Source organism: Salminus brasiliensis, chromosome 22, assembly GCF_030463535.1.
Source record: "Salminus brasiliensis chromosome 22, fSalBra1.hap2, whole genome shotgun sequence".
In the NCBI taxonomy this organism is placed as follows: domain Eukaryota; kingdom Metazoa; phylum Chordata; class Actinopteri; order Characiformes; family Bryconidae; genus Salminus; species Salminus brasiliensis.
The window spans coordinates 20482149-20497043 of NC_132899.1; the positions used below are offsets into that span (position 1 = coordinate 20482149).

Consider the following 14895-nt stretch of genomic DNA (forward strand, 5'->3'; position numbering starts at 1 on the left):
GCCCTTTTTTCCATCAGAAAGATGCACAAACCCGACCGCGTCTGATTCATGAGGCTGTCATGTGACATTTTAACAAATCAAATGGCTCAGGTTCTTTGCATGGAGACAAGTATGTACACACAACATCCTCATTGACATATCAATTGCACGCCCCAATTTGCCCCATAAACACGTCATTTGCATAAACCAATGTCTTATTTCTATAGCGATCCAGTAGTCAGAAAGCATTCAGCCTGAGCCAGTGGCTGTTCTTGGAGGTGAAGTTTGGGATTGAGTAGTGAGTGCACAGCTCCCCCTACTGACTGGCTCTAAAGTACCTTTTTGCCTTAAAATGAGTATTACACGATTGCGGTGTGAAAACATTGGCTGTTGACTTATAATATTGCAGTATATGAGACCACTTTTACTGCTTTTGTAAGCTGTGTTTGAGTACTGCAAAGCAAAATACAGTGCTTTCAATGGGACTTTAATAGCCTCAGCCTTGTTTGCATCAGTGTATTTGTAAATATAAGTATATCCACTTCAGTGCATGAACTGCAATGTACAGTAGTATCATTATTGTTGTGGTTTTCTGTATGAATAATAGGATTATTGATATTTATATCAGTGTATATAATAATTTGTGAATCATGCATTTTTCAGATTAATAAACCCAGGCAGTCAAATATGGTACACCTGGCTTTCCCTAACAATAGCTATGAGCAAGCCACAGCCCTAAGCAGCTAATTATGTAAGAAGTGTGAGAACTTGGTTAACATTTTCTGAGAGCTCGAATGTCTTGGAACACCCAAACTATTACATGTTTTTTTTTGTTTTTTTTTTTTGTTTTTTTTCATTTTACACTCTTAAAAATGTACGAGGCAGCAATAATACACTTGAATTTTGATTAAAATGTTGCAAAGAATGCATCAGCTTTAACATGGTCTTGGATATCAGTTCATCTCCTACTCCCTTAACTATTAACATAAATTTTAGTTACTTGCCACTCTACTTAAAGAGAAATAGTTGGAATGAAGGAAGGTGCAGGATTACAGCAGCTACGATAGGACTGTGCAATGCTGAATTTCTTTTTATATGTTTTTGAATCTGTTTTGACTTTCTTCTGTTATCCCTGCAGGTGATGAGGCAGGAGAAGGAGAGGACCTGGAGGAAGCCACCTTAAAGCTGCAGCCCTTCCTGGCCAAAGCCGAGCGCAGCCACCTTATAGTGTGGCAGGTCATGGTCAATGGAGACTGAACGTTTAGTTGGGGGTTTTTTTCTCCACTCACGCGGCCTTCTCCAGGCAGGAAGGAGCATTTTCAAAAGGAGTGTTTCAGAATGCTCGTCCTCGCGGGTTTTGTGTTCAAGCCTTTTGTTAAGTTCTTATATCTTTTTTGGTTTTAAAAGGTGTTGCTGTTTTTGATGAAGGGTCACTATTGTTGCGTCCAGCTATCAGGAGGAGGAACGCGTACAGAGAACATGCACAGTCTTTGCACATTCACGTTTGTGGCAATACAGGTCTCAGTACTGTTCTGACCATTAGATGAACCATGGAAGAAAAAAAAGCCACAAAAAAAAAAAAAAACATAACCACAGCAACAGTGGCAGTACTGATGAAGAGGAGTCTGCTGTGATGAATTAGGACAATCCAGTGTTTTGGGATTTTATTTTTTTTCCCAGTCATTTTTTTCCCCCCAAACAGTAGCACTGTGCATCACAGTTAGCTTAGATATCAATCAAATAACGGTTGAAATTCTGCGGTCTGTGCAAATGGTAGAGGGTTTTTTTGTTGATGGCTGGAAGGAGAATATGTTCGCAAAGACAAAGCACCTGCTTAAAAATGCTCTTAGGGTCAAGGCTTGCAAAAAGCTGCATGCCCAGTGCCTGCTCTTTTTCGTAGGCTGCTGTGCTTTACAGTCAGACTTTTTATCATTATTATTATTATTATTATTATTCCTCCCTCATTTCAGGTCCTCCCAGCTAAACCAGGAGACCCAAATCATAAGCATTTTCATCTCTGTTGTAGAAACATGAAGAAAAAAGATTCACCTGTTTCTGTATGAATGTTAACGTTACCAAAGCACTACAGAAAAATTGTAGTAAATTTCTATCATGACCTTGATAATGATCACATCATGTGCTCTTTCTGAAGATATGAGACAATACCGCCAGATTATATCAGTCATGGAGGAAGAAAACAATGTTATGCAATACTGTTAGGATCATGTACTGGTCAGAGGCTTGGTGAGTGTTGTGTGTGTGTGTGGGTTTTTTTGTTTTTTTTTTCCCCCTTGTTTCTCTTCATTGCTTTGTTTTTCAAACGAAAGCCTCTCTTCTGTGTAGATTCTGAAGCATTGAGACTAAATGCCTATTTTTATGACACTTTTGTACATTTGTCTTTTAGACTCTAACCGCAGGCCTCTGTAATGCGACAAGCGAGTGCGCTAACGTTTTGCTGATGTTATGCTGCTGTTTGCTGCCTTTTGAGCATACTGGAGGGGGAGAGGGGGGCACTGCTTTGTCTGCAGTCGTTCCTCCTCTCCAGGAGAAGAGGAACAGCTTTACATTGCAAATTTAGCCATCTCAGTATTTATTTCTATCAGTGAGCCTTTGCAGTTCCGAATGTAACTTTGTACATTGAATATAAATATATATGAAATATAAATATGTACATGAAACTGAGACGGCTTGGATTTGATGTTTTGACAATGATTGTCCTACGATTCGAATCACTTCCTTTACTGGTTGATCGATATTCCATGAGTGGATCGCTCGGAGATGATTGACCACAGAAATGTACCTTTATTGAGCTATGCACTATTTTATAAAGGTGGCCCGGAGTGTGAGGGTGTGTCTGTTGGGCGTGTGTCTGTCTGTCGTTTTAGACAAGTGTGTTTGCTGTCAGCTTGTTGATAGCTCAAGCAGGATGTGTGTGTGTGTGTGTGTGTGTGTGTGTGTGTGTGTGTGTGTGTGTGTGTGTGTGTGTGTGTGTGTGTGTGTGTGTGTGTGTGTGTGTGTGTGTGTGTGTGCGCGCTGTCTCTAAAGCTCCTGTTTGGGCTCCTTGTTCCAGCTGAGAGAGAGTTGAAGCTGGGGGTGATTTGCAGGTGTTCCACCTAGAACTCCACTGTCAGGTTGCCATGAAAGCATCTGTCCCTCAGACATGTACGGTGTCATGTTCCCATCACAGCATCCTAGCCTTACACTTTTTTAACATCTATTAAACTGACGTTTTGGGAAACGTGTGTGCTTGTGTTTTTCACACTGTAGCCTTCAGAAACAGCCTCACCATAACCCAGTTAGAAACCTGAAGCAGTGGAGTATTCCTTCTTATAGGCACTGCTTCAAGAAGGTAATGGTGGGATGGTGCAGCGCAATTCCAGCAGTTTAGGATGAAATTTAAGTTTTATTAGATATGAAGGAACCAAGAGTGGTCACAGATTATTATTCCATACGATATCAGTGTTTGATATACCCATATAAAGTACATAAATAAAAACGAAATGCGCTGATGCAGCCTCAGAACTTTTAGGACTTTGACTGGTTAGGCAGGTCAAGAATTGCCATTAGGAGTTGTGATCTGATGACCGTTCCAAAGCATAATGCGTGTCCTGACTCTTCAAACCTTGGTCTTCTTTAAGCTTAGGATCTAGTGAGGTGACCTGATGCCTACACAGCCTGCTGTCAGATAACAAAGCACTCTGTTATAAGTATTGGTTACTTTAAGGCCTTTTAGGGGTACTCCAGTTTCTTAAGGTGCTTTGAGGAAACTTCATGGAACCTTCTACTTCCAAAAAGCTTTTCTTGAAGCTTACTCAAAGCACCCTCAAAGAGGTTCCTCCACCTTTTTAAACTCAAGAACCTCCAAAGGTTCTAGAAACTAGAAATGTGCAGAAACATGCCTGAAATGTCATGAAAATGGCTGTAAAGGTGGTATTGAATGTACTTGAGATGCACAGTTTACACACCCCTTTACAACCATGGTATTTTGATTTGGAATGAAACTGACTTTCCTTTTATTCTCCATATTTATCGTCACCAAAACGACCCACAGACACATAGCCTAGCTTAGACTAGTCTAGCATATCTTAAAACAGTCACAAGAACAAATCAAAACATTTTTTGTGAATATTCATGACATTCATCATGATTAGCTAGCTAAATAAATTTTAGCTGGTTGGCTAGCTTTTAGCCTTTTCAGCTGCCCCAGAGACCTCCAGAGAAGCCCAGCAGTGCTTGCTCAGGTCGGCCTAGTGTTAGCTTTTAGCCTCAACCTTCTAGCTTCCATATTCTCCTGAAGTAGCAGAAGAAGAAGAAGTGGCGTGGGAAGACTTAGACGTACAGAACACAGAATAGCGTTTGAGGTTCACTGTGTGTCCCTTCCATATACCGAATTCTCATTAGTCTACTACGCTGAGGTAGCTAAACAGCTAGCTTTCCATTCTAGGGCACGTAGAATAGGTGGTGTTCTGTGGGCATGGGATTTCTGAAACTTGAAATCTCGCATGTAATTCTAATTCAGTTTAATGTCCCACGTTTTTCCCAGTTAGGTGTAGGTTGGCTAACTGGTCTGTTAAGTGCAATAAGGACTAGCTCTTGTTCTTTCTCATTTCTTCTCTTGCTCACAAGCCTCTTTACTTCATCTTCCTTTTGCTCTCATCTTTGTGTGTCCAAAGGATCCGGAGTATGTTCCATTAACGTATCCTAATAAAATAAAATAATTGCATCAGTAATCAGTACTTTTTATGAGCATAATCGTCCTCATGCAGGCCTGCCTGGTGTTATTAATGAACAGCTATGCGTCTCCTCCTACAGGGGGCAACATTGTATCACTGCTTTGAGCTGCCTTTGAAATGACATTCATAGAAAGAGCAGGACTTTGATTGGCTCAGCAGTGGGTACACACTGTACATGTTCTCCTGTCCCAGGCCAATGAAGTTGTGTATCAGCACTAAAGCATTCAACAAAAAAAACAAAAACAAACCCTGAGCCTGTTTAAACGGAAACTCTCTGTTGTTCTGCTGTGATCTCGTCTATTGATTTTCCGTTGAGGAATGATTGTGTAAAATCGCCAAAGTAAACCTATGGAAATGCATTGCCTTAAATGACCTTTCCAGTCTTTTCTGAGCCCCTTCAAACTCTGCTGGCCTGTCTCCGTCTGGCAGAGCTGACCAAGAGCTGTGACCAAGAGCTGTGAGGATTATCGGGTGACATTTGAGAAGAGTTTAGAATAATTTAAAAAGCTGAATCCAGTCCACACTCAGACTCCTTCATCCTCCTCTTCACGCCCCTGTTCCCCCTCCTCTGAACACACTCCGCGGTTATGTAAGTCAGTCAGCTGGTGTGTGTGTCCAGGGAGAGATCCCGGGCTGAGAGACTGAGAGTGACTGCCCCAGTGCAGACACAGCCAGAGGGCCAGCAGCAGCAGCAGCTCCACGGAGAGCAGTCATGTGAGGGGGTTGTATTTTTGGACAACATGAGAAGAACCCACTGTTTCTCCTCTAGTCCTCCTTATGTCAGAGGTGTGATTCATCATTAATGTTATTTGGTAGTGCTGGTTATGCCGATAACCTTATAGAGCACAATTAATGGCTCATATTAGCTAAATTATATAGTACAGAAGTATCATGACATTTCTACTCTCTCAATACTGGACTTACACACCTGACAGACAGTGGCATGCAAATGTTTGGGCATTCATGGTCAAAGTATGTGTTCCTATGAATAGCTGATTTCCAAAAGGCAAGAAAGTTAAAGATGAAACCTTCCTATAATATTTTAGAAAAGATTCTGTTTATTACTAATAACATAAAAAACATAAAATCAAAACGCCTCTTTTCTCAAGGGCCATAGCTTGTTTAAATGCTTTCTGCAGCAGCTACAAGTCTTTTAGTTCTTGATCTGAGGATTTTCATCTATGAACCATAAGCAAAAAGCTTCTATTTCACTGCGATTCTTGGGCAGACCTGCATGCACTGCTCTTTTGAGGATCTATCCTCAGATTTTCATGATGTTTAGACTGGGGAACTGTGAGGGCCATGGCAAAGCCTTCAGCTTGTGCCTCTTAAGGTATTCCATTGTAGATTTGGAGGTGTTTATGATCAGTATTCTGCTTATTTGCCTTTCTAGCAAGCCTGGGAGCAGTGCTCTCTGAAAGTGTTCTTGGACCTCCAGACCTTAACTTAACCTCCACTGTTCCTGTTCAGAACCATTTCTTCATTACATTACAATCCGCAGAAATGGCCACCTGGAAACTACTGTCTTCTTACAGGCTTCTCCTGCTTTGTGGGCTTCAGCTTTTTTCATTTTCAGAGTGTTAGGCAGCTGCTTAGAGGAGCCCATGGCTGATGATTGTTAAGACACAGTTTGAGGGTTTTATAAAGCTTAGAAATTTGCGTCACTCTACATACACTGTTCTTTACATAGGGAAATCCAGATTACTACATAAAGCACTACTATAGGGAACAGAATTCAACAAGGTAGTGAACGAGTTCAGACAGTATGAACATTGATATTCTATATTATGGTGCACTAAAAATTCAGCACTATGTTTTAGGACTATATAACGGCGGCACAAAGAAGTGCACAATATATTCTTTGATGACATTCATAGAAAGAGCAGGGCTTTGACTGGCTCAGCAGTGGGTACACACTGTACATGTTCTTCTGTCCCAGGCCAATGAAGTTGTGTATCAGCACTAAAGCATAAAAAAATAAATAAATGTTTCAGACACAGCTCTGATCTTTCCTTATATTGGCCGTGAACAAGCCATGGCCCAAGCAAGCTCATTCATTATTTATGTCTGAGACGCAGGTAGAAGTTATCGAAGGCCTCAAAGCTCTTGGGGTGTCCGACAAATATTGCATGAGTCTGCCTTCCTGTATTTCATTGTAAAATTGTACAAAAACTTAACTTTCAGTGACTGAACTGTTGTCCAGGGGTTCCCAAATGTTTGCATGCCGCTGTACTTTATTCAGACTGGACTGTATAGTTTTGCTGTAACATACTGCTTAGTTTTTAAAGCATATGTGAAAACATCTATCAATAGAGCTAAAACCAGTGTAATTGCGAGACAGCAGTACAGTATAGATGGTCTCCTCCCAGCACTGTTGCCTATTACTCTGATCTGTTGGACTATTTTATGAGAGTTTCATCTGCTGTCCCTCACAGAACCTGAATCTATTCCAGCTGTCTTCACATGACTGCTTTGGTGTTTATCTTAAGGCCTCTTAGCTGGTAAAGTAATCAGCTGAGATGGGGCTGTTGAATCAACACTCACTGTAACACACTGTAAAACACCCAGATTCTTCAGATATGTTGGATAAAAGGAACAAATAGGAGATGTCACTTCTTATTCATACTTACACAAAGCTTAAAGCATTGTTCTAATTTAGCAATTTAACTACATTGTGCACCCCCCTCCCTCCCCTCCTCCACACACAAACACTCACTCCCCCGTTGTAAATTATTTGAGTTTCTAATTATTTTGGTGTTCTCTACAGTGTTGCAGAATGCAGCCGTTTGACGTCACCTGAGAAAATAGTTCATATGCTGCATGTTACTGGACAACATGCTTAGTCAGGCTGGTCATGCTGGTCAACCAACTAAACCGTCAAATGAAGCCTCAAATTAAACCATATGCTGTCTAGGATCTAAGCTTTTTCTAAGCTTGTTATTTTTGCCTCCTGTTTCCTCCTGTTCCTGAAACATATGCAAATACAGAGTCACTGTTTTTTAATGCATCTCTGCTGTTTTTCTGGGTCATTTTGTCCACTCCAACGTGTTTACGAACATCATGATCTGTAGTGCACATCATGAAAATGTCTTAAGGTATAGTGGTGTTACCTTAAGACAAGATATTTCCATAACAACCACCCTTCCTCAAGGCCTATGATCATGCCAGCCGAGGCAGCGGCTGCTCAGTCCCTGCCCGGTCAGTGTGACGAATGCGGGTTGCACGTCACTTTGAGTTTGCTGCGTCTCCACTTTGATGTGTCACGATTCACTTTGACTTTCACTTGAGCTGCATATGAAGCACTCTGATGGCCTTTATGCAACATGCCAGTCCTCCTCTCTCTGCTTCTAATGAGATGTGAGCTCTGTGCTGGGCTGTGCTCTGATGTGTGGTGGCCAGCTCCACTGCTGGAAGTTTTTTTTTTTTCCAAGCTCATCTGCCACGCTGGATAAGAGAGAGGAGGCAGCGAGGGAGTCTTAAGTTGCTCAAAAGTGCAAAGTGCAGGATGCTATAGCTGCAGGCCTGGACTGAGGACAGACACTGTTTCTCTCTCTCTCTCTCTCTCTTTCTCTCACACACACACACATTCTCCTCACACTCTCCTGCCCCAGACAGTGTTTATTCACTTTATTCAAATTTAGGGGCAGCTGAAATTAGCCAGGCTCCAGCAAGAGAACATCAGAGATGCAGGAGATCACATGGTGTGCTCTTAAAACTGAGGTGTTAAAAACAACACCTAGTGCGCAGTTATATTTGACTCTATCTGTGTGTCCAGTTATGGGAGGTTACTTTTAACACATCCTGTGGTAACATATTGAAGACAAGCAGAGTTTCAGTTTTGTAACCTAAAACTGTTTTAATGACATAATCTGTGACAAAGTGTGTCAAGATAATCCTAAAGTCATTAAAACAAGCTAGAAATTCATCAAATCCTGGGTCATGCTGCATGCCATCAGCAGCCAGAGCCTGAGAGAGCACAACTGGGCTTGCTCTTTCCAGGTGGGTAGATGGCTGGAACACATCAGAGCTGTGTACCTGGTGATTTGCTCCGAGTGCATTGATTGCCAGGTGATGTTGCATCAGTGACTGGTTGGGACACATGTGTCAGTCCTACCCCTCCCAGTGTAGGGAGCATCACATGTGATAGGGGGAGAGAACTAACAAGTGTGTTGGGTAATAATAAAAGAAATAATAAAATAAACAATTATAAGAGGAAGCCTCATCAAATTAACATGTAGTTCAATTCAGTCGTTAAGCTAAAGATAGTAATCAGCCAAGTGTGAGATACAAACTCTGAAGTACTTAACTCTAAGCAAAAAGGGTTCCGTATCCCTTTACTGTAGATCTATTGATGCTTGGTGGAATAAGCTTAAAATGCTTATAATGTTTATAAAGGCTTATTTCAGTTGTCCTGAAAGGCTTATGCAGGTGTCATGTAGCAACATGAATAGTGCCTCATCACTGTAAACCCACAAGTTGTTTGAACTCAAATAAATGTTTGTTGTACATAAAACTGTTCCAATGCATTACTCAACTACTTTGAGTTAGATGAACATGTGTGGTCATTGAGTCAACCTTTAAAAATTGAGATTAATCTGTCACCATTGGCGTGGTTGGCCCATGCAAGTTAGCACTCTTATGCACTCAAATGCACTCTTAAAAAATTATTTCTGAACAAATTCCATAATATACACTGACCTGTAGGGTTTGTTTGTGCAATACGTACATCTTTCCAATTGGCTCCTGGAAGCATCTACTTGTGAAATGGGCTGAGGTGGCTCAGTGGTTAGAGAGCCATGCTATTGATGACCGGGTAGTAGGTTTGATACACAGGCTCTGCAAGGTGCCCTTGAACAAGGCCCTTCACCATATTCACAAATGGACGGACACTCACAATCAACCTCATCTTAGGTAGACATGTAGACTTTCCATAATGGTGAAAACTGTAGGCAGAAGGAGTAAGTCGCTGATTTCTGTGTGATGCAGTGATAGATTTCAAAAGGTTCTTCATTGTCTTACATCTCATTTACAGGAATGGTTTTCAAAAGAGATGTCAGTTAAATGTTTTTTGCCTTGAGCCAATGATGATCTGGGAGAAGATTGTAAGATAGGGGGTAGTTTTGGGCTGGAGTTTAGGAAACCAGTATTACCTCTGATCTGTGGAGCCAGGAGTGATGGATGACTTGGTTAAAAGGGATGTGACAGGGTGGTGGAGGGTTGCACAGACTTGTGGTAGACACGTGAACAAGGTAGAGATGGAATTGATAGGACTATAGATTAGAGAGGAGGGGCTTCAGGCATGTTCCTCCTCCCAAAATGTAGTTATTTCATAACTCCACTTAGGGAACCTAATATAAGTTCCTTCTGTACTTTGCATTTAACGAATGGTAATTGTTGAGGTATATATTGCTGATGTATTTATATACAGATTGGCTTATATGGTGGCAGAGCTCCCATTTCCCAGTCCTTCTTGGTCCCTTTGATGGTAATGACATAGGTTCAACTAAAATAGCCTACATTTGTGTGCTGTTAACTTTACTTTTCCCCTACAAAGTCCAGCATTGGAGAAACGTTCCCACCTTTGGTTTAAACAACACAACACAAGCTGTACCCCGGTTGTACCTTTGAGATTCTCCCAAAAAACACATACACAAAAAAAAAAAAAACACATAGCCTGAAGTGCTGTCAAACTGCATAACACTCACAAACACACTTCACCCCTCCTCCTTTTTGCCTCGGTCTTTCTAACGGATCTAGTCATCCCCTTTGAGGTGTTTATAGCCCGAATGAATCTAGGAGTGAAATTTGTGGCATTGTGGTTTTTATGGGCAGCCGGTGGTCCGTGCCACCAGTCCTGCAATAGCGAGCGAGTTTGTGGAAGTTGCTATCTTGGTTCTGTGCCATTGACATCACTGCTGGATTGAGGCATGTTGGGGGGCCTGCTGACATGGAGTTATATTTGGAAAGTGGATATAACGCTCTTGGTTATGCCTATACCCCTCCATCCCCCTGTGGCTGTCTGTCATTTTCTGACCAATGGGCAGGACTGCTCTGCTATGCCTCCCTGTTCACTGAAAGTGTTTAAAATGGTGTGTCACACGCGAGGAACCGTCTCACGTTCACCTCATTAGCCATAAATATCAGTCGTCCCGACCTGAGCATCTGAGGATCCATTCATCTGTCCAAAGCCAAGCAACAGCTCTAGATTTTTCCACCCCCCCCCCCCCCCCCCAACCCTCGACCCCCTGTTGGAACAAATTGTGCCCTGGCCTGCCCTTTTTTAGAACAACTGCTGCAAGACAACAGGAGAGGGATTCTGGGTCAGATGATTTTTAGGTCTCCATAGACCTGGATCTGCTCACTCTTATAAGAACATGTAACTGATGTGACTGAAAGGAGTTTCTTGTTGCCGTGGTGGGTCTGTTAAACTGACTGTTTGAACATTTAAATTACTTTAATTGCAGACTCTAGGTTTAAGCCTTGGGTTTCACCTGTGAAGACTGCATTTGCTGTTAAAAATGATCAGCCAACATGGATACTAGTGCATTGTCTACGGTAGAAAAGAGGTAAAAATCGATCATAGCCATTAGACAAGCACTGAGCAGAGTCAATACAACAATTTGGAACGACCTGAAAAAGAATGAAACCCCTGGTGCCAGACATTAAATAGGTCGGCAGAGGAACATAATAGCTTCTGATATCAGAAACATCATGACAGCTGTGAAGAAAACCCCTTAAACAGCAGTCAGTGACATCAACATCCTTCACAGAGCAAGAGTGAAGGGATCACAATAAACCGTTCGAAAAAAGACTGAGATCGTAAATGAAAACAGCATACTAAGAAGCGTACCAAAGATCTGCTCCTAATCATACAAACTCATCAGTCAAGCATGGTGGAGGTAGTGTCATGGCTTAGTCTAGAATGGCTGCTTCTTTTTTTTTGTATGAATGCTGTAACTCATGATGGTAGCAGCAGAATGAACTCCAAAGTCTACAGAAGCCAATTTATAAAGAAATGCATCAAATTTAATCAGAAAAAACTTAATCATGCAGCATGATAATGACCCAAAGCACAGGTCAACAGGACAACTGACTACACAAGAGGGAATCTCCAGACCTTAACCAAATTGAACATGCTTTCACTCCCAGAACCCCCCCCCCCCTCAAAAATAAAAAATAAAAGAAAAAGCTGGAAGCATGTTAGTGATGTCAGTGTTATTGCAAGCAAGGGATATTAAGTAAGTCAAGTGGCTTTTATTGTCATTCCAGCTCTGTACAGTGACATGAAATTAGCTTTTTTCCAGAACAACTGTCACAAAAACAATACAGCCCTGACAAAAACAATACAGCACCCCCAAAACGATACAGCGCTGACAAAAACAATACAGCACTTACAAAAACAATACAGCGCTGACAAAAACAATACAGCACCCCCAAAACGATACAGCGCTGACAAAAACAATACAGCACAGACAAAAACAATGCAGCGCTGACAAAAACAATGCAGTGCTGACAAAAACAATGCAGTGCTGACAAAAACAATACAGCGCTGACAAAAACAATACAGCACTCACAAAAACAATACAGCACTCACAAAAACAATACAGCACAGACAAAAACAATACAGCACTGACAAAAACAATACAGTGCAGACAAAAACAATACAGCACTGACAAAAACAACACAGCATTCATAAAAACAATACAGCAGACAAAAACAACACAGCACTGATAAAAACAACACAGCACTCACAAAAACAATACAGCACAGACCAAAAATGATACAGCACCGACAAAAATGATACAGCACTGACAAAAACAATACAGCACAACACAGACAAAAACAGTACAGCTCTCACAAAAACAATACAGCACAGACCAAAACAATACAGCACTGACTAAAACAATACAGCACAGACCAAAACAATACAGCAGACAAAAACAACACAGCACTGACAAAAACAATACAGCACAGACAAAAACAATACAGCACTGACAAAAACAATACAGTGCAGACAAAAACAATACAGCACTGACAAAAACAACACAGCATTCATAAAAACAATACAGCAGACAAAAACAACACAGCACTGATAAAAACAACACAGCACTCACAAAAACAATACAGCACAGACCAAAACAATACAGCACAGACAAAAATGATACAGCACTGACAAAAACAATACAGCACAACACAGACAAAAACAGTACAGCTCTCACAAAAACAATACAGCACAGACCAAAACAATACAGCACTGACTAAAACAATACAGCACAGACCAAAACAATACAGCAGACAAAAACAACACAGCACTGACAAAAACAATACAGCACTGACAAAAAACAAATCAACACAGACCAAAACAATACAGCACAGAGAAAAACAATACAGCGCTGACAAAAACAATACAGCACTGACAAAAACAATACAGCGCTGACAAAAACAATACAGCACTTACAAAAACAATACAGCACTGACAAAAACAATACAGCACAGACCAAAACAATACAGCAGACAAAAACAATACAGTACTCACAAAAACAATACAGTACAGACAAAAACAATACAGCACAGACAAAAACAATACAGCGCTGACAAAAACAATACAGCACTCACAAAAACAATCCAGCACAACACAGACAAAAACAATACAGCACAGACAAAAACAATACAGCATGGACACAAATTATACAGTACAGACAAAAACAATACAGCTCAGACAAAAACAATACAGCACATGCAAGGGATATCAAGTAAGTCAAGAGGCTTATATTGTCATTTCAGCTCTGTACAGTGACATGAAATTACCTTTTTCTCCAGAACAAGGGTGCCACATGGAACAAAACCAGAACAAAAACAATACAGCAAAGACAAAAATGATACAGCACTGACAAAAACAACACAGCACAGACAAAAATGATACAGCACAGACAAAAACAATACAGCACTCACAAAAACAATACCGTGCAGACAAAAACAATACAGCACTCAAAAACAATACAGCACAGACAAAAACAATACAGCACTCACAAAAACATAACAGCGCAGACAAAAACAATACAGCACTGACAAAAACAATACAGCACAGACAAAAACAATACAGTGCAGACAAAAACAATACAGCACAGACAAAAACAATACAGCACTGACAAAAACAATACAGTGCAGACAAAAACAATACAGCACTGACAAAAACAACACAGCATTCATAAAAACAATACAGCAGACAAAAACAACACAGCACAGACCAAAACAATACAGCAGACAAAAACAACACAGCACTGACAAAAACAATACAGCACTGACAAAAACAAATCAACACAGACCAAAACAATACAGCACAGAGAAAAACAATACAGCGCTGACAAAAACAATACAGCACTGACAAAAACAATACAGCGCTGACAAAAACAATACAGCACTTACAAAAACAATACAGCACTGACAAAAACAATACAGCACTGACAAAAACAACACAGCACTGACAAAAACAATACAGCACTGACAAAAAACAAATCAACACAGACCAAAACAATACAGCACAGACAAAAACAATACAGCACTGACAAAAACAATACAGCGCTGACAAAAACAATACAGCACTTACAAAAACAATACAGCACTGACAAAAACAATACAGTGCCGACACAAACAATACAGCACTGACAAAAACAATACAGCACTGACAAAAAACAAATCAACACAGACCAAAACAATACAGCACAGACAAAAACAATACAGCACTGACAAAAACAATACAGCGCTGACAAAAACAATACAGCACTTACAAAAACAACACAGCACTGACAAAAACAATACAGCACTGACAAAAACAATACAGCACTGACAAAAACAATACAGTACAGACAAAAACGATACAGCACAGACAAAAATGATACAGCACTGACAAAAACAATACAGTACAGACAAAAACGATACAGCACTGACAAAAAACAAATCAACACAGACCAAAACAATACAGTACAGACAAAAACAATACAGCACTGACAAAAAACAAATCAACACAGACCAAAACAATACAGCACAGACAAAAACAATACAGCGCTGACAAAAACAATACAGCACTGACAAAAACAATACAGCACAGACCAAAACAATACAGCACTGACAAAAACAATACAGTACAGACAAAAACGATACAGCACAGACAAAAACAATACAG

At 40.6% G+C, this 14895-nt stretch overlaps 1 protein-coding gene across 6 annotated transcripts in view; it reads left to right on the forward strand.

Annotated features, from left to right (window-relative positions):
* The window catches only part of spag9b (sperm associated antigen 9b), a 71578-nt gene extending 68361 nt beyond the window's left edge, over window positions 1–3217 (forward strand). For all 6 annotated transcript variants that reach the window (XM_072667849.1, XM_072667844.1, XM_072667845.1 and 3 more), the window contains one exon: window positions 1118–3217. In XM_072667849.1, coding sequence (XP_072523950.1) covers window positions 1118–1236 — 119 coding nt within the window. In that variant the 3' untranslated portion in view covers window positions 1237–3217. The remainder of the gene's footprint in view (window positions 1–1117) is intronic.
* The last annotated feature ends 11678 nt before the right edge of the window (window positions 3218–14895 follow it).